Raw genomic sequence first — 18,806 nt, 5'->3', positions numbered from 1 at the left:
CAATGCTCCGGCCCCTGTATTGCCCGTCATTACGTGCAGAGCGATCTTGCTCTGCGCAGTAATGATAGCGGGGTGCTGCAGCAGTGATCCCCGGGGTCCCCAGGAGCGGGACCGCGGCGATCTGACATCTTATCCCCTATCCAAAGGATAGGGGATAAGTTGTCTAGGGGCGGAGTACCCCTTTAAGTTGTGTAGGTATAAAGTATGGCGGTCACACAGTACTTGGTGAACGTCTTAACTCTGGTTACATATAAAGTGTATGGCGGGGGGCACCGGTTTCATTAGTGGGCTCTGCCGGAGAGTGCAAATTGTGGAAAGTGCTATATTCAGTGAAGTGTGGACAGAGCGGTCTTTTAGTCTCCTAGAGTTGTGACATCTGTCATATGATTTGCATGCGTTCCGAGCAGGAAGTTGAGGGAGGGAGCTGGAAAAAATACTGTAAAGGTGAGATTATGTACAACAGGACCGCTCCTAATACCGAATGTAGAAATGTAGACAGGTTTATGCTGAAAGACAAGTTTTGGGTCACAGGGAAACTACCAGTAAGAGCTGTAAAAGAGCTTTTATCCTCCTATCCCGTCCCTCATATGCCCACCTTAGGTGTGGCTGGGATGAACGTATTGGGGGGTATTTATCAATTTTGCCTGTTGAAAGTTTCTTTTTAACCTTTTTTTTTTCACTTTGGTTTTCGTGGACATGCACCAAATTTATCATTTGGTGCAAGTTGTTAGTAATTTTGGCTGAAATGTTGAAATCAGCTGTTCACAGCGCCTTTTACACAGAACTTACCACCACAGAGGACACGTATTTTACCCTGTAGAGCAGCCATTTCGGAGTCCCTCCTGCAGTATATCAGCAAGCGACATGAGTTATTTTCTTTTGTGGGGTTTATAGCCACCATGTGAAATGGATTTTATTTTCAACTTGGGTAGTGTTTTTTTTTGTTTTGTTACTTTATTGCAGTGGTCTCCAACCTGCGGACCTCCAGATGTTGCAAAACTACAATTCCCAGCATGCCCGGACAGCCGTTGGCTGTCCGGGCATGCTGGGAGTTGTAGTTTTGCAACATCTGGAGGTCCGCAGGTTGGAGACCACTGCTTTAGTGCTTACCTTTCCTGAACCTGTGTGGCCATGTCCAATGCTGGCTCAACGGAGGGTGAAGGTTCCTCAGAGACAACAATGTCGCAGGATAGTATTGAGCAGCCCTGGAGGCGTCGCTGCTTTCACAAAAAAAAAATTTAAATGTATTTTGACCCCTTTACATTTTCTGACATTGCTAAGTGTGTTTTCCATGTGCAAAATTTCTTGGCGGGGATTTGCGCCCAAAAAACGGGATTCGCGCAAAAAAAATGGGATTTGCGCAAATGATGAATTACTGACTAAAGTTAAAATCACACACAGGACCGTGTGATTTTGAGAAAGTTGTAAAAATGACAGTGGAGAAGATGTGCCAAACTTTGGTGCAAAAGGACACTGCGCCAAAGTATTGCGTCAAAGTTACGTGAAAAAAACACATAATTCCTTTGATAAATACCCCCCATTGTAAGAAAAAAATAGAAGGGGGCGTGGCTTTTTGGGAGTGGGCTAGATTTGCAAGCCAGACCGATGCACAAAAAGGTAGAAAGGACGGGAGAAAGTGGGGACCGCATCGTAATGAGTTAACAGGGAAAAGAGAGGGGTCAGCACCTGAAGAGTTAACCAAGGGTAAGAGCGAAGGGACAGCACCTGAAGGGTTAACCAATGAGCCTTGCTGCAGGGGAGAAGAAGCAGTTCACAGACTTTAGTGATGGCCGTCGTTGACAATGATTTCCATTATCGACTTTAATCAATAATATCGATTAATCTTTTCAGCCCTAAATGATATATATTTTTCGTACAGTTTAGAGCTGTGATCTCCAAACTGTGAACCTCTGGATGGTACAAAACTATAACTCCCAGAATGCCCGGATAGTTATCGGTAGTTTTGCAACATCCCGTGGTCCACAGTTTGGAGACCATTGGTTTAGGGTTTACACTAAATAACCTGATAAATGAATTATTTAAGGCATTGCAGTTGCAGCGTTATTAAAGAATAAAAAAAAAAAAAAAAAAAATGTAATGTTGTTTAGGGGGATCCAAAGGATAGGGGATAAGATGTCTGATCGCGGGGGTCCCGCCTCTGGGATCGCTTCGATCTCCGTGCAGCACCCTGCGTTCTCAAAGTTATTTTCAGAATGCTGGGTTTATGTGGTCGTGATGTCACGCCACGCTCCCTCCACGTCTATTGGAGGGGGCATGACAGCTGCCACGCCCCCTCCCATAGACATGAATAGAGAGGGTGTGACATGAGGGAGGTGTGGCGTGACGTCACGACCACTGCCGCCCAAACCCAGCGTTCTGAAAATAGGATGTCTAGGGGCGGAGTTCCCCTTTAAGTGTACTTAACATACTTTTTATATCCTCAGTGTCACTATGATAGCAGCTGTTACTAAGGTAACTCTTAGTAAATAGAGCTTTGGGGTCTTCCTAGGTTGCTATGGCTGTCTGTATGGGGAAGCAGAGAGACATGATTAGAGGACACCTCTATTATTAAGCCAGACTTTTATGGTATATTGGTGGTCGATAAGAGATCACTAGAAATGTATAATGCCCTCCCGGACCGTATCCTCTCTTGGAGGCTTGAAATAAACTTCCCGGCATCTCTAGCCTGAGCAGATCATTATGTGTCTCCAACATATTCCACAGTGCTGTACATAGTGTATCCACTTACATCCATGTTTGCAATGTGATAGCTCCTAGGCGCATACATAACTAAGAAAGCCAGCTGCTTTGTCGGTGGGAGCAAACCTATGCAGATGATAACCTGTAGAGATGAGCGAACTTACAGTAAATTAGATTTGTCACGAACTTCTCGGCTCGGCAGTTGATGACTTTTCCTGCATAAATTAGTTCAGCTTTCAGGTGCTCCGGTGGGCTGGAAAAGGTGGATACAGTCCTAGGAGACTCTTTCCTAGGAATGTATCCACCTTTTCCAGCCCTCCGGAGCACCTGAAAGCTGAACTAATTTATGCAGGAAAAGACATCAACTGCCGAGCCGAAAAGTTCGTGATGAATCAAATTTACTGTAAGTTCGCTCATCTCTAGTAACCTGTTCACATTTGAGCTTGTTCTTCTATTACGGGTTGGCACTGCACCACCGTACCACCCATAAGTAAGTTCTCTTGGGGTTATGTCCTAGCTGGTGGATTATTTGCGGACAAATACTGGAAATCCTTTCCATACACTAACAGTGTATAATTTTGTTTGCAGTGCCATCTACTGGAAGTAATTTGAAAATGCCAGGCACTGAACATTGGGGGGGAATGCATCATTGGTTTTATGCAGTTTTTCTTGGTGGTAAAAAGTGACAAATTTTTGTGCGTTCTATTTCGAATTCTTCAATAAAATAACATGAATGTAGTGTGGTCCCGACACAGCATGATGATTGACAAGCCTGAAGCCTGCACAGAGCCCTGCTTGTCCTGCCTACACTGCCTGTATTTTGTCTCTTCACAGACACACAGACAATTGCTGCAGGGACAAAACTGCATTTTTTTTAACCTAAAAATATACACATTTTATAACCAATATATATTAAAAATCAGCATAAATTTTGTTATTTTGTTATAAAAAAGTTCCAGACTTAACCCTACATCATATTAAAAGGCCATTGATGTCCCGGACTTAATGCTGTAGGGCAGTGGTCTCCAACCTGCGGACCTCCAGTTGTTGCAAAACTACAACTCCCAGCATGCCCGGACAGCCAACGGCTGTCCGGGCATGCTGGGAGTTGTAGTTTTGCAACATCTGGGGGTCTGCAGGTTAGAGACCACTGCTCTAGGGTATTCATTTACGCCTTGGTGCGTTAAGTGACTTTAAAGGGTACCTCTCATCAAAAAAACTTTTGATATATTATAGATTAATGTATGCAGAATAACTTTACAATTGCATGTTATTAAAAAATATGCTTCTTTCTATTTAATTTTCCACTTTGAAGAAATGACCACTAGGGGTCTCCCTACCAGTCCTGGCAGCAAGCATTTCAGACTCATGCTGGAGTCCTAAACACTACGAGCTGCCAGTCTGCTTTGTTCACAAAGGAGAACACTCAGAGCTGCCAGCCTGCATTGTTCACAAAGGAGAACACTCAGAGCTGCCAGCCTGCTTTGTTCACAGCCTGTTTGGCTGTGAACAAAGCAGGCTGGCAGCTCTGAGTGTTTAGGACTCCAGCATGAGTCAGAAATGCTTGCTGACAGGACTGATCGGGAAAAATACAATAGAAAGAAGCATATTTTTCATTAACATGCTATTGGAAAGTTATTCAACATTCATTAATCTAAAATATATCAAAAGTTTATTTGATGAGAGGTACCCTTTAAAGGGGGTGCTCCACTGGCCAGTGTTGCGGCTGCGTTCGGAACATTCCAAAAAGTTCCAAAAGCTGTGGGCGCACTGCGATGGTCAGTGGACAAGTGGATTACCCCTTTAAAGTAGCGGACACCCACCATAGCGGTGGGTGTCAGCTACTATCAATAGCCGGACACTCGCCGCTAATGACTGGGAGCAGCAATCCCGCCGCTCCCTGTCAGTAACCCTGTTAGATGATCAATGTCCATCACGGCATTGAAAGTATTAAATGCTAGAGGCTGGCTAGTTCAGTGGGCTCGTCGGACCCCTGCATTCAGATCCATGACGTCATGTTTGCATTGTAACTAGATAGAACTCTATAATGATATTTTGTGTGACTTTACAAATTCCACTCCATTGATTTCTCCTTTGGGTCCTATGACACAGCACATTGCTTTTCCAGCAGCTTTTTTTTGCCTTCAGGGCAGCACAAAGATGTCTCATGTTAAAATAACCAGCCCAGATACCGCAGCCTGCGGTAGAGTCACTAATGCTGGAAGGGATGACATACGAGAACTGTGCGGTCCTAAAGAAGGAAGCGTACTGGCAGGGGGCCATATGTGCATATCGGCTTCCACCATTTCAAGGCTTAAAAGGAAGGAAAGATTTCGTACTATTTTAACATTTTCCTTCTTCTTGCTGGTCACTGCGCCTACTGTCAAGCACTTGTAAGTTTGTTGATATATCCAAGAGTAATTCACAGTTTAATTGAATATTAATAGTTTAAAGGTAAAAGTTCTTTATAAATGGATTTTTTGGGAATAGTGTTTCCGTACCACGGGAATGTGTGTCTTAAAAAATAAATAAATAAATGGGGGTTCGGTAAGGTGCAATTTACCAAGTTCATAAAAATTCATCCTGCGTATTTGAATGTGGATAAAACATTCAGGATGAAAGCGTATACAGCCCAAAGCAGTTCATATCCAAACTTTAAAGGGATATTCCAGGAAAACCGGCTTCAAAAAGTTAAACAGATTTGTAAATTACTTGTATTAAAAAAAATCTTAATCCTTCCATTAGTTATCAGCTGCTGAAGTTGAGTTGTTCTTTTCTGTCTGACAACAGTGCTCTCTGCTGACACCTCTGCTTTTCTCAAGAACTGTCGGAAGCATTAGAGGCTTGCTATGGGGATTTGCTGCTACTCCTGAGACAAGCAGAGGTGTCAGCAGAGAGCACTGTTTAAAGACAGAAAAGAACAACTCAACTTCAGCAGCTGATAACTACTGGAAGAATTAAGATTTTTCTAATAGAAGTAATTTACAAATCTGTTTAACTTTCTGTAGTCAGAAGTTTCTTCCTGGATAGCCCCTTTAAATCTGAATGTTCATAATCCGTAGTCTTGTTTCTTTTCTGGTCACTAATGCGTTTCGAGCCCTTGCGACCAGAGAACTACCAAGCAGGAGACTGCTGGACCTATTTGCTTTTTTTTTTTTTTTTTTTTATGTTTTTCTTTATAGAGGTTTGTGCATTTAAGTTTTAATGTAGACAGTGAAGTCACAGTTAAAGAATATTGTCTCCAAATATGGAAAATAGAGAGAGTGATGTTACGGCTCTTGGCGACAGTGATGTCACAACATAGGGATCATAATACAGGATCATGTACTTAGTGCTGTACTTAGTGCCGTTGGCTGTCCGGGCGTGCTGGGAGTTGTAGTTTTGCAACAGCTGGAGGCACCCTTGTTGGGAAACACTGACTTAGTTTAACATAATGTCACAGCACAGAGATAATAAATACAACACCACAATGCAAGATTAATGTACCCAATGATATCACCAAAAATGGATAATAAACATAGTGATGTCACAGTTCAGGGATAATAAACAAATTTTAATACAAGGATAATGTAACCCCCCCCCCAAAAATAAAAAAATAAAAAAAGAAGAATATAATAATGAAATCACAGCTAATGGATAGCTCCCACAAGGACATAAAGGCACAAGGATAATTAGGATGGTAACAGGTGCTATTAAGTTTGGGTTATTTATGGTATTCTGCAGCTATTTCTTATGGGAAATGAATAGTGGTTCATTTCCATATTTTGTCGTTTCCCATTAAGATGCATTGAGTGCACATATACATAAGCTACTTGTTTCTCTATCGGCTCCATTGGGGGACACAGACCGTGGGTGTATCTTGCTGTCTCTAGGAGGTGTGACACTATGGTAATAAAAAAAAGTCAGCTCCTCCCAGCAGGATACACCCGCCTTCAGGCTCTGAGCTAGTCAGTTTAAGCTTAGTGTCTGAAGGAAGTGGATGTGGTCTGGGCTATCCAGACCAGGTTTTTTGTTTTCCTAGTATAGGGACGTGTTAGTTTTTTATTCCTTTTTCTTTCTGTTTTCAGGTGGGGACTCAGGGACTGCGGTTCACTGTTTCCCCATTGCGAGTAACGGGGCACAGACATTGCGTATATGCGCTGTTAACCCCCCTCGCCAACGGTCAGCACCTGGGTGGTACCTCATGGGTCCGGGTCCCCCTATGTCTCTGCTCGCCTTGCTCGCGCATAGCAGCTAGGCGTGATGCAGGGACCATAAGCTGGCTGAAGACTTCACTGAAGACTCCATTAGGTAAGTTCTTCTGACTGAGGTAAGTACTTTTTTCCACAGGTATAGCCTCGCAACCTCTGGAGACCCCCTGTTTTGGCCCACCCTCAGTTTTTGGGGCTCTTTTAACAGGGGCTGCATTTGCTGGGGGAGCAGTTACACTAAGGGGGCATATTTTTAAAAAAATCCTTTATTGTGTGTGTGTGGTGTGTGTTTTTTGGACACTACTTAGCGCCTCATTTGCGGCTGTCTGCCGCGGCGCTTTTCAGCTCGAGCGCTCTCAGCGCCGGCTTATATCTCCCTTCACAGCGCCTTATACACGGCTGCAGCCGCGGCTCTGTTATGAGCCGGGCGCTTCAGCGCCGGCCCAGTTTTACTTTTATTTCGCCTGCAGAGGCTGCCGGCGCTCTGGCCGCCCGCTCCGTTCCCCCGAGCGCATGTACAGTCAGATGAGCGCTCGGGACAATGAACGGGTGCCATGACACTTCTTCCTCGGCACTAGTAGCTCCGCCCACTGACCGGGGGGAGCTCTCAGAGGCACGAAGCAGCGCCCAATCAGCGCCGTGGGCGCGATTTTCTGTGTATGGGGGTCAGTTACTTCGTGCCTTGCTCCAGGCACGTCCCTCCCTCCCTATTGGCTGACCTTATGAGGCTAGCTAGCTGCACGGAGCAATTTCTCCTCACTGCAGCTGACAGGGGACACAGATCTGGGTGAGAAAGTGCCTGTCTTCTCTTTTTTACCCCATTATGTCCGTACCCAGGGCTGTTCATCCCTCTAAACAGAAACCTGGGAATTTAGTGACTTACTATACCTGTAAGCACTGTAATACCAAGATGCCTGGCTCCGCTGAGCCCGCTTGCTCTGCCTGCTCCCCCAGACCCCCTGGTGCCCCCATATGCCCCTTCGGTCCCGGTGGGTTTAGCCGCTCCTCCAGCCTGGGTTTCTTCCCTGACCCAGTGTATGGCTGACTTGTCCCAAGTCTCCTGTTCGGTGGTTGAGGCCTCCCGCGAAATGGTGTCCGCTTTGAAGGGGTCATCCCGGCGCAGGACCTCTGAGAGGGCCCGTTCTTCGTCCCCTCGTACCTCACGCTCTCATTAGCGTGCTAGGGGTGCCTCGTCTGACTCTTCCATTGAGTCTTCGGATAGACGTGGGCGTTCCCCTCGCGGGTCCCGCCCCTCCCTATCATCTGGGCACAAACGTCGCTCCTCTAGAGGACGTTCTCGGAGTCGCCGCTCTGCCACGCTAGAGCCGCGTACCCGGTCTGGATCGCCCCCCCCTCCAAGACTGCCTCTACCCATTCACATTCCCCTGGTGAACTAGTGGACGAGGCTTCCGAACCAGCATCTGACCCAGAGGACCGCTCGGACTCAATTGCTATGGTGAACTCATTGGTGACAGCCATAAGAGACACCTTTAACTTGGAGGACCCAGGATCTTCGGATGTCAATCCGGGAGTTTCCTTCATCGTACTAAGCCAGCTCCTCAAAAGTTCAGCTCTCACGCTGACTTTGACGACATTCTGGAATCCGCATGGAAGCATCCAGACAAGAGATTCCCGGGAGTCAAGACAACTCAGGAACGTTATCCATTTGACAAGGACTTTGTCGCTAAGGTGGCTTCCCCTCCCTCTGTGGACTCCCCAATCTCCCCGGATCTCAAAGGCGACAACACTGCCTCTGGCAGATGCCACTGCCTTCAAGGATCCCGCGGACAAAAAGGTAGAATCTTTAGCGAAGTTCGCTATTGAAGCAGCTGGCTCTTCTCTTCTTCGCACCTTCGCCTCAACATGGGTGTCCAAGGCCCTGTCAGAGTGGAGTCAACAGCTCCATCAGGATATTTTAGCGGTATCCCCCCTAGAGGATCTATCTGCTCTGGCTCTCCGTTGCGCTAAGGCTGGTGATTTTTTATGCGCAGCTTCTATGCAGACAGCCCGTTGCCGCTTCCAAAAGGTCTCTCACTGAGCTTCCCTTTACGGGTGGCCGTCTTTTTGGCAAACGCCTTGATGAGATTATCTCCGAGGCAACTGGAGGTAAGAGTTCCTTGTTACCTCAAAATAAGGCTCGTCCTCCTTCCCAAGGAGGTTCTTTTCCTTTCGGTCCTTTCGGACCTCCGGCTCCTCGAGGGACAAGAAGGCTCCCTCGTTTCGAGCACGCCCGTCTTGGAAGTCGGACTCCAACCGTTCTGGCCGTTTTGCGCCCCAATTGGGCAACCGCAAACCCTCTTCTGCATGAAGTAAGGCCTCCGCCCGCGGTTTCTTTGCAGGTGGGAGGTCGTCTTTTGTTTTTCCGAGACGTCTGGACCTCACACATTCAGGACTCTTGGGTCAGGGACGTGGTGTCCTACGGTTACCAAATTGAATTTGCCTCCCTCCCGAGGGATCGCTTTTTTCGAACCCAGGCACCCCGGTCTCCTCCCCTGGCGAAGCAATTTCGGGCAGCTCTCCAGTCCCTGCTTCTCCAGGGGGAGATTGTTCCCGTCCCCCGAGAGGAAAGTTTTCGGGGTTTCTATTCAAATCTCTTTGTGGTCCCCAAGAAGGACAGATCTGTATGACCAATCCTAGACCTCAAGCGTCTCAACCGTCATCTTATCCGCCACTTCCAGATGGAATCTCTCCGCTCGGTGGTGGCGTCCCTGGAACAGGGGGAGTTCTTCTCCTCAGTTGACATCAAAGATGCCTAGCTCCATGTGCCAATATTTCCGGGCCATCATCAGTACCTCAGCTTTGTGGTTCCGGAGGGGCACTTTCAATTTGTAGCTTTCCCCTTCGGTCTAGCCACGGCCCCTCGGGTCTTTACGAAGGTCCTTGCACCAGTGATGGGCCTGTTACGGTCGAGAGGCATCTCTGTGATACCCTATCTGGACGAACTTCTCATAAAATCCCCAACCAGAGCCCAGTCTCTGGAGAATCTGGACGTCACTCTCCACATTCTGACTCGTTTCGGCTGGCTGGTCAATCGGGACAAGTCAGTCCTCCGGCCTACCCTGTCTCTAACCTTTCTGGGGTTTCGCTTCGACACGGCCTCTGCCCATATTTATCTTCCGCCGGACAAGCGACTGGTGCTCCGGGAGGGGGGTCCGCTTCCAGCGGACTCAGGTATCAGTCTCCATTCGCACTTGTATGGAAGTCCTGGGTCGGATGATGGTGGCAAACATGGAGGCCGTACCCTTTGCTCAGTTCCATTACCGCCCCCTCCAACTGGCGATTCTCTCTCGATGGAACAGGTCTCCCCTGTCCCTCGATCGTCAGATTGTTCTCCCCCTCAGGGTCCGTCAGTCTCTACTCTGGTGTCTCCGTTCCCCCCTTCTTCTCCAAGGGTGGTCGTTCCTTCCCCTTCATTGGCAGGTTGTTACGACGAATGCCAGCCTGTCAGGCTCGGGCGGCATGTTCAGGGATTGGACGGTTCAGGGACTCTGGTCTCCCCAGGAGACCCTTCTTCCGATAAACATATTGGAATCACGGGCGATTCTTCTTTGTCTTCTTCATTGGGAGCCCCGTCTTCAGTCCCGTCCTGTCCGCGTTCAGTCAGACAACGCCACAGCCGTGGCGTACATAAATCGACAGGGCGGCACTCGCAGCTCGGCAGCCATGGCCGAGGTGACCAAAATTCTTTCCTGGGCGGAGAGCCAGGTTCCGGCCATCTCGGCGATCCACATTCCAGGAGTGCTCAACTGGGAAGTGGACTTCCTCAGTCGGTCCCCACCCGATCCCGGCGAGTGGTCTCTTCATCCGGAGGTCTTCACGCAGCTCTGCGACCTCTGGGGCGTTCCGGACGTGGACCTCTTCGCGTCTCAGCACAATTGGAAAATTCTTCCGTTTGTGTCCAAGTCCCGGGACCCTCAGGCCTTGGCCATGGACGCCCTAGTGATTCCTTGGACGGGGTTCGCCCTGCCTTATCTGTTGCCTCCTCTTCCGCTCCTTCCCAGGGTGCTGAGGAAGCTCAAGGCCATTCTGGTAGCTCCAGATTGGCCCCGAAGGTCATGGTACGCTGACGTAGTCAGGCTCCTGGACGACGTTCCTCTGGGCCTTCCGCTCTGCCTGGATCTACTCTCTCAGGGTCCTCTTTGCCACCCCAATTTACAGTCGCTGCATTTGACGGCGTGGTGGTTGAGACCGCGGTTTTGATGGCCCGTGGGTTCTCCTCACAAGTCATTCACACCATGCTCAAGGCTCGTAAGCCCTCCTCCGCAAGAATTTACCACCGTACTTGGCGGTCTTATTTTCATTGGTGTGAAGCTCAGGACTTCTCCCCGGTGACCTTCTCAGTTCCCCGTCTTCTCTCCTTTTTACAGTCAGGGCTGGAACTGGGATTGTCTCTCAGTTCCCTTAAAGGGCAGGTTTCGGCCTTTGCTGTTCTTTTCCAGCGGCCCCTGGCTTCTAATTCTCATGTCCGGACTTTCCTGCAAGGAGTGGCGCACGCTGTTCCTCCTTATCGGTCTCCTTCTCCCCCTTGGGACTTAAATTTGGTTCTGAGTGACCTCCAGGGTGCACCCTTTGAGCCCCTTAGAGAAGTGTGTCTCCACCTCCTTTCCTTGAAAGTGGCGTTTCTTGTGGCTATCGCCTCCATCCGGAGGGTGTCTGAATTGGCAGCTCTTTCCTGTCATTCTCCGTTTCTGGTGATCCATCAGGACAAGGTCGTTTTCCGGCCAGATCCTTCCTTTTTGCCCAAGGTGGTCTCGGCCTTTCATCTCAATGAGGACATTGTCCTCCCGTCCTTTTGTCCTGCTCCCTCTCATCTTAAGGAGCGCTTACTACACAAGCTGGATGTAGTCCGGGTTGTTCGGGCTTATCTTTCCATCACTTCTTTTCGTCAGTGTGATTCCTTTTTTGTCCTTACGGAAGGTCGTCGCAAAGGACAACCTGCTTCCAAGGCCACCATTTCTAGGTGGATTCGGTCCGCCCTTTCGGAAGCCTATCACTGCAAGGGGAAGATTCCTCCTTTCAGGGTTGTGGTTCATTCCACTTCTTCTGTCGAGGCATCCTGGGCTCTCCAGAATAGAGCCTCGACCTCGCAGATTTGCAAGGCGGCTACCTGGTCGTCATTGCACACTTTGGCAAGGTTTTACAGAGTTCATACTTTCGCATCGGCTGATGCTAGTCTGGGGCGTAAAGTGTTGCAGGCGGCAGTGGATCGTCCGTTTGCCTGATTACTTATCTGCCCACCCAAGGGACGGCTTTGGTACGTCCCATGGTCTGTGTCCCCCAATGGAGCCGATCGAGAAAAGGAGATTTTTTTTAACACTTACCGTAAAATCTCTTTCTCAAAGGATCCATTGGGGGACACAGCTCCCGCCCTTTGTTTGGGTTTTTACCGTTGGTTCTCTGACCAAGGGTGTGTTCTGTTATGTTTTTCCTTCTGGTTCTTGGACAGTTTTTTGGGGTTTTTCTTGACCTATTGGTCTCCTCCTATTGCTCTAGAACTTAAACTAACTAGCTCAGAGCCTGAAGGCGGATATATCCTGCTGGGAGGAGCTGACTTTTTTTTATTACCATAGTGTCACACCTCCTAGAGACAGCGAGATACACCCCCACGGTCTGTGTACTCCTTCGAGAAAGAGATTTTACGGTAAGTGTTAAAAAATCTCCTTTTTGTGGTATTCATGATTAAGTAATATTGGATGAAATGCACCAAAAAAAATGGCTGCCAACACTATCCCTTGATGACTATTAGACTATTTTGCATGCATTTTTCGTACAACATATTAAAATTATCTTTTGTTTGTTTGCAGGCTGGTACACAGACATTCAATCGAGCCATGTTGTTTAATGTCGGGTTTAAAGAAGCCATGAAGGATCGAAACTGGGATTGTGTCATTTTCCATGATGTGGATCACATTCCTGAAAACGATAGAAACTATTATGGATGTGGGGAGATGCCACGTCACTTTGCCACAAAACTTGACAAATACATGTATATGTAAGTAAAGTTTATGAAAAAATTTTATCTACACATTTGTTTGGGGGGGGGGGGGGGGGGAAATCCTAAAAAAATAAGGAATGCAATTTTTTATGCCTTTGCATATAGTAGTGTAGTCTACTAAGCAATTCTTTTCAGTGAAGACAAAAGGATTTAAAGATGTATATTAGCCTAACATATTCCAAGGACAATTGGACATATAGAAGTCTCAGGCCCCTTCCACATTATGAATATCAGATCCATTCTTCTTTTTTGTCTGTTTAGGTTAGATTGACTTCTCCTTTGTGCCCTAATCCTTTCTTCCTTATTATTGATTTATTATAATGACTTATGGGATAGCTACATGCAAAGAACATACAGGGGAGAGCAAATGTTTTGCATAATATACAAGCTTACTAGGCGATGTCATTTTTAGATGATAGAATTCTTAAACGAATTATAATTAATCGGTTACATATTTTGTTGTCTAGAAATTATTTTTGAATCTAGGAGCCAACAAAAAAACTTAGACGCCCGGATTTTGTGGAAAGAAACGGCAAGATTTTTCAGTTTGAGATGTAGTTGTTTCAGTTACCAGTTTTTTTTTTTTAAACTGCTTTCCTAATCATATCTTTCACAGCTAGTACAACCCGAACATTAACCCACTTATCCTGCATGTAGGACTCCCCTGTAGGTAGATTGCCCCCTGTATGTAGGACTTCCCTGTAGGTAGATTGCCCACTGTATGTAGGACTCCACTGTAGGTAGATTGCCCCCTGTATGTAGGACTCCACTGTAGGTAGATTGCCCCCTGTATGTAGGACTCCACTGTAGGTAGATTGCACCCTGTATGTAGGACTCCACTGTAGGTAGATTGCCCCCTGTATGTAGGACTTCCCTGTAGGTAGATTGCCCACTGTATGTAGGACTCCACTGTAGGTAGATTGCCCCCTGTATGTAGGACTCCACTGTAGGTAGATTGCCCCCTGTATGTAGGACTCCACTGTAGGTAGATTGCCCCCTGTATGTAGGACTCCACTGTAGGTAGATTGCCCCCTGTATGTAGGACTCCACTGTAGGTAGATTGCACCCTGTATGTAGGACTCCACTGTAGGTAGATTGCCCCCTGTATGTAGGACTCCACTGTAGGTAGATTGCCCCCTGTATGTAGGACTCCACTGTAGGTAGATTGCCCCCTGTGTGTAGGACTCCACTGTAGGTAGATTGCCCCCTGTGTGTAGGACTACACTGTAGGTAGATTGCCCCCTGTGTGTAGGACTCCACTGTAGGTAGATTGCTCCCCTGTTTGTAGGACTCCACTGTAGGTAGATTGCTCCCCTGTGTGTAGGACTCCACTGTAGGTAGATTGCTCCCTGTGTGTAGGACTCCCCTGTAGGTAGATTGCCCCCCCCCCCCCCCGTGTGTAGGACTCCCCTGTAGGTAGATTGCACCCCCCCCTGTGTGTAGGACTCCCCTGTAGGTAGATTGCCCCCCTGTGTGTGGGACTCCCCTGTAGGTAGATTTCCTCCCCTGTAAGTAGATTGCCTCCCCGTAGGTAGATTGCCCCCCTGTATGTAGGACTCCCCTGTAGGTAGATTGCCCCCCTGTATGTAGGACTCCCCTGTAGGTAGATTGCCCACTGTGTGTAGGACTCTCCTGTAGGTAGATTGCCCCCTGTGTGTAGGACTCACTGGTAGGTAGCTTCGCCCCTGTACGCTGACAGCACTTAAAGGGGTACTCCGCCCATAGAAATCTTACTCCCTATCCAAAGGATAGAGGATGTCTAATTGTGTGGGTCCCGCCCCTGGGGACCCCACGTTCTCTGCTGCAGCACCCCAGACATCTGGTGCACGGAGCGATGGCTCGTGATGTCACAGCCACACCCCACTTGTGCCGTCATGGCCATGCCCCCTCAATGCAGGTCTATGGGAGGGGGCGTGATGGGCGTCATGTCCACTCCCATAGACTTGCATTGAGGGGGTGTGGCCATGAAGTCACGTGCCTCCAGCGCTGCACCAGATGCTCTAAACGAACACCGGATGAAGCAGGGAGATCGCAGGGATCCCCAGCTGCAGGACGCCCGGGATCAGACATCTTATCCCCTATCCTTTGGATAGGGGATAAGATGTCTAGGGGTGGAGTTCCCCATTTAATTATATACTGCACTCGGTCTGTGTCCCCATTCTCTCTAAAAATGTAGCTTCACCAAAAATGGCTTATTAAAGGGATTATGGCTTGAAACGTTGACTTTGACATTGACTTAAAGGGGTTCTCCGGTAGAATTTTTTAAACAGATTTGTAAATGACTTCTATTTAAAAAATCTTAATTCTTTCAGTACAGGAGCTGCTGCATGCTCCACAAGAAGTTGTATTTCTTTCTGGAGTTCTTTTCTGTCTGACCACAGTGCTCTCTGCTGACACCTCTGTCTATGTCAGGAACTGTCCAGAGCAGGATATGTTTGCTATGGGGATTTGCTTGTAATCTGGATAGTTCCTGACATGGACAGGGGTGTCAGCAGAGAGCACTGTGGTCAGACTGAAAATAACTAGAGAAAAGAAATACAACTTCCTGTGGAGCATACAGAAGCTGATAAGTACTTTAAAGATTACCTTTTTTTAAATACCTTTCTGGCACCAGTTGATTTAAAAAAAAAAAATGTTTTCCACTGGAGTACCCCTTTAAACAGCAAAGTGTAAGATTTCTTACTCAACACTCATTCTTCATTGGGGCGATGCAAGCTTTCATAGAGGACGTTGCTACCACAAGAAAAGAAAACACAAATTGTTTACTGATCTGCAAACTACACGGGATTGCTGCTCGTCCTATAATGTACAACCTCACCAGTTCTTGTGCTTCTATCATATATGCAAAGAGGCTTCTAACCAAATATGTTTTGCAATAGATGTTATGTGAGGAGTCGCTATATTCTTGTTGGTTGGCTTAAGGGTCGTATCACCCAAAAATAGCATTGCGTGATGAATACTTAGACGTAAACAGGTATGCTACTGCAAAGGTGAGCAATTCAAGTAGGAAATGGGCCAAAGGTTCTACCTGTGCTTTGGTGTATACAAAATATTCCAGAAAAGATCAGCTGGCTGAATGTCTAAAACTGATCATACACTTTAGATACAGGTCAGCTGGACTGGCCATTTTCTCTAATGTAGTCAGGTGACTGAACAGATATATATGCAGTGGGGATCAAAAGTTTGGGCACTCCAGGTAAAAAATTGTATTAATGTGCATAAAGAAGCCAAGAAAAGATGGAAAAATCTCCAAAAGGCATCAAATTACAGATTAGACATTCTTATAATATGTCAACAAAAGTTAGATTTTATTTCCATCATTTACACTTGCAAAATAACAGAAAACAAAAAATGGCATCTGCTAAAGTTTGGGCACCCTTCAGAATTTATAGCATGCACTGCCCCCTTTGCAAAAGCTGAGACCTGCCAGTTTCATGGATTATTCTGAATCATCATCTGGGAAGACCAGGTGATGTCAATCTCAAAAGTTTTAAATACCCAGACTCATCTGACCTTGCCCCAACAATCAGCACCCTGGGTTCTTCTAAGCAGTTGTCTATAAATCTGAAACTGAAAATAGTTGATGCTCACAAAGCTGGAGAAGGCTATAAGAAGATAGCAAAACATTTTCAGATGTCAATATCCTCTGTTCGGAATGTAATTAAGAAATTGCAGTCATCAGGAACAGTTGAAGTTAAAGCAAGATCTGGAAGACCAAGAAAAATATCAGACAGAACAGCTTGCAGGATTATGAGAAAAACAATTCAAAACCCACGTTTGACTGCACAATCCCTCCAGAAAGATCTGGCAGACACTGGAGTTGTGATATACTATTCCACTATAAAGAGATACTTATACAAATATGATCTTCATGGAAGAGTCATCAGAAGAAAACCTCTTCTATGTCCTCACCACAAAAATCAGTGTTTGAACTTTGCAAATGAACATATAGACAAGCCTGATGCATTTTGGAAACATGTTCTGTGGACCGATTAGGTTAAAATTGAACTTTTTGGCCGGAATGAGCAAAGGTATGTTTGGAGAAGGGGAACAGAATTTAACGAAAAGAACCTCTGTCCAACTGTTAAGCATGGGGGTGGATCAATCATGCTTTGGGGTTGTATTGCAGCCAGTGGCACAGGGAACATCTCACAAGTAGAAGGAAAAATGGATTCAATAAAATTTCAGCAAATTTTGGATGCTAACTTGATGCCATCTGTGAAAAAGCTGAAATTAAAGAGAGGATTGCTTCTACAAATGGATAATGATCCTAAACACACCTCGAAATCCACGGGGAATTACATCAAGAGGCGTAAACTGAAGGTTTTGCCTTGGCCTGCACAATCTCCTGACCTCAACATAATTGAAAATCTATGGATAGATCTTAAAAGAGCAGTTTCGTGACAGACAGCCTAGAAATCTCAATGAACTGGAAGACTTTTGTAAGGAAGAATGGGGAAAGATACCTCAAAGAAGAATTGAAAGACTCTTTGCTGGCTACAAAAAGCGTTTACAAGCTGTGATACTTGCCGAAGGGGGCAGTACAAGATATTAACTCTGCAGGGTGCCCAAACTTTTGCAGATTACTTTTTTTTGTTTTCTGTTATTTTGAAAGTGTAAATGATGGAAATAAAATCTAACTTTTGTTGACATATTATTAGAATGTCTAATTTGTAATTTGATACAATTTTTTACCTGGGGGGCCAACTTTTGATCCCCACTGTGTGTGTGTGTGTGTGTGTGTGTGTGTGTGTGTGTATATATATATATATATATATATATATATATATATATATATATATATATATATATATATATATATATAATATATATATATATCAAGCATAGGACAATCTACAATACATTGAAGTCTATATTTAGTACATTCTGTTAAGATCATATCATTTTATATACATTTCTTTGGAGGTTATCAGAACAGGAGGTAAAAGATAAAGTAGTCAAGGGGCAAAGATTTTAATTCAACTCTGCAGTCTTTGGCTAATAGCAGGGAAAATAGGCTGCAGTCAAGTGCACAGCATATGGAGACAGGATAGGCTTTGAAGGTACCATACACACTGGGGTAGGGAAGGTAAGAAGCTGTGATAAAAGCACAACTGCTGATCGGCTCTCAGTATGGGACTATATTTAGAAACTGCTTTAGTTCTTATGTGGAAGGTAAAGAGCACACCTACGCCATAACATATAAATAATGTACAAATCAGAAACTGCTAATTTATAGGCAGAGAAATCTTTTCCATATAAAGGTCATTTTAAAGTGTTATTTCTGCAGTTTGGCAGGTTACTTTCTAGATATCTGGGCCTATTAGGCCTTATTTACATCGCGTTTTAAGAATATTTCTCCAGTATATGTCAGGATACCAGCAAAAAGGCATTGTGACATATATAGCATTGTACTGGCATTGTAGACTAAACTACACCTGGTGACCTCTCAAAGGGGTTCATTCAGGATCATAGGAATGGAAATGAGCTGCAATACCAAAGACAGCCTGAGACCAAAAGTGGTACTGTGCCAAAAAATAAATAAAAATGAATCCATTCCCGGACAGCACGTTCGATTACAAACAGCAATGTAAAATTTTCGTATTGCTGTTATTAATGTGTGGTAGAAACGACTACTCCCTGCACAGTCTTCATGCCTGGCAGAGTAGACATCAAAGCTATAGTGCAGTGGTCGCAAACTGTGGCCCTCCAGATGTTGCCGTTGGCTGTCCAGGCATGCTGGGAGTTGAAGATTTGCTTCATCTGGAGGGCCGCAGTTTGAGACCACTTCTTTATTAATAAAAAGTAGTAGAACCCATAACATAAGCTCCTTATTGCAGTATCTTTCCAGTCCAGCACCGTGCAAACTCACCGACTAGTTTTAACTGTAATCCCGGCCCTTTATCTTGTATGTAAACGCT

At 45.9% G+C, this 18,806-nt stretch overlaps 1 protein-coding gene across 2 annotated transcripts in view; it reads left to right on the top strand.

Annotated features, from left to right (window-relative positions):
- B4GALT6 (beta-1,4-galactosyltransferase 6) overlaps positions 1-18,806 on the top strand; it is a 147,205-nt gene that overhangs the window by 119,345 nt on the left and 9,054 nt on the right. For both annotated transcript variants that reach the window (XM_056521778.1, XM_056521776.1), the window contains exon 6: positions 12,695-12,882. In XM_056521778.1, the coding sequence (XP_056377753.1) occupies positions 12,695-12,882 (188 nt within the window). The remainder of the gene's footprint in view (positions 1-12,694; positions 12,883-18,806) is intronic.

This window comes from Hyla sarda, chromosome 5 (genome assembly GCF_029499605.1).
Source record: "Hyla sarda isolate aHylSar1 chromosome 5, aHylSar1.hap1, whole genome shotgun sequence".
Classification (NCBI taxonomy): domain Eukaryota; kingdom Metazoa; phylum Chordata; class Amphibia; order Anura; family Hylidae; genus Hyla; species Hyla sarda.
This window is presented reverse-complemented; position numbering and strand designations above follow the sequence as displayed.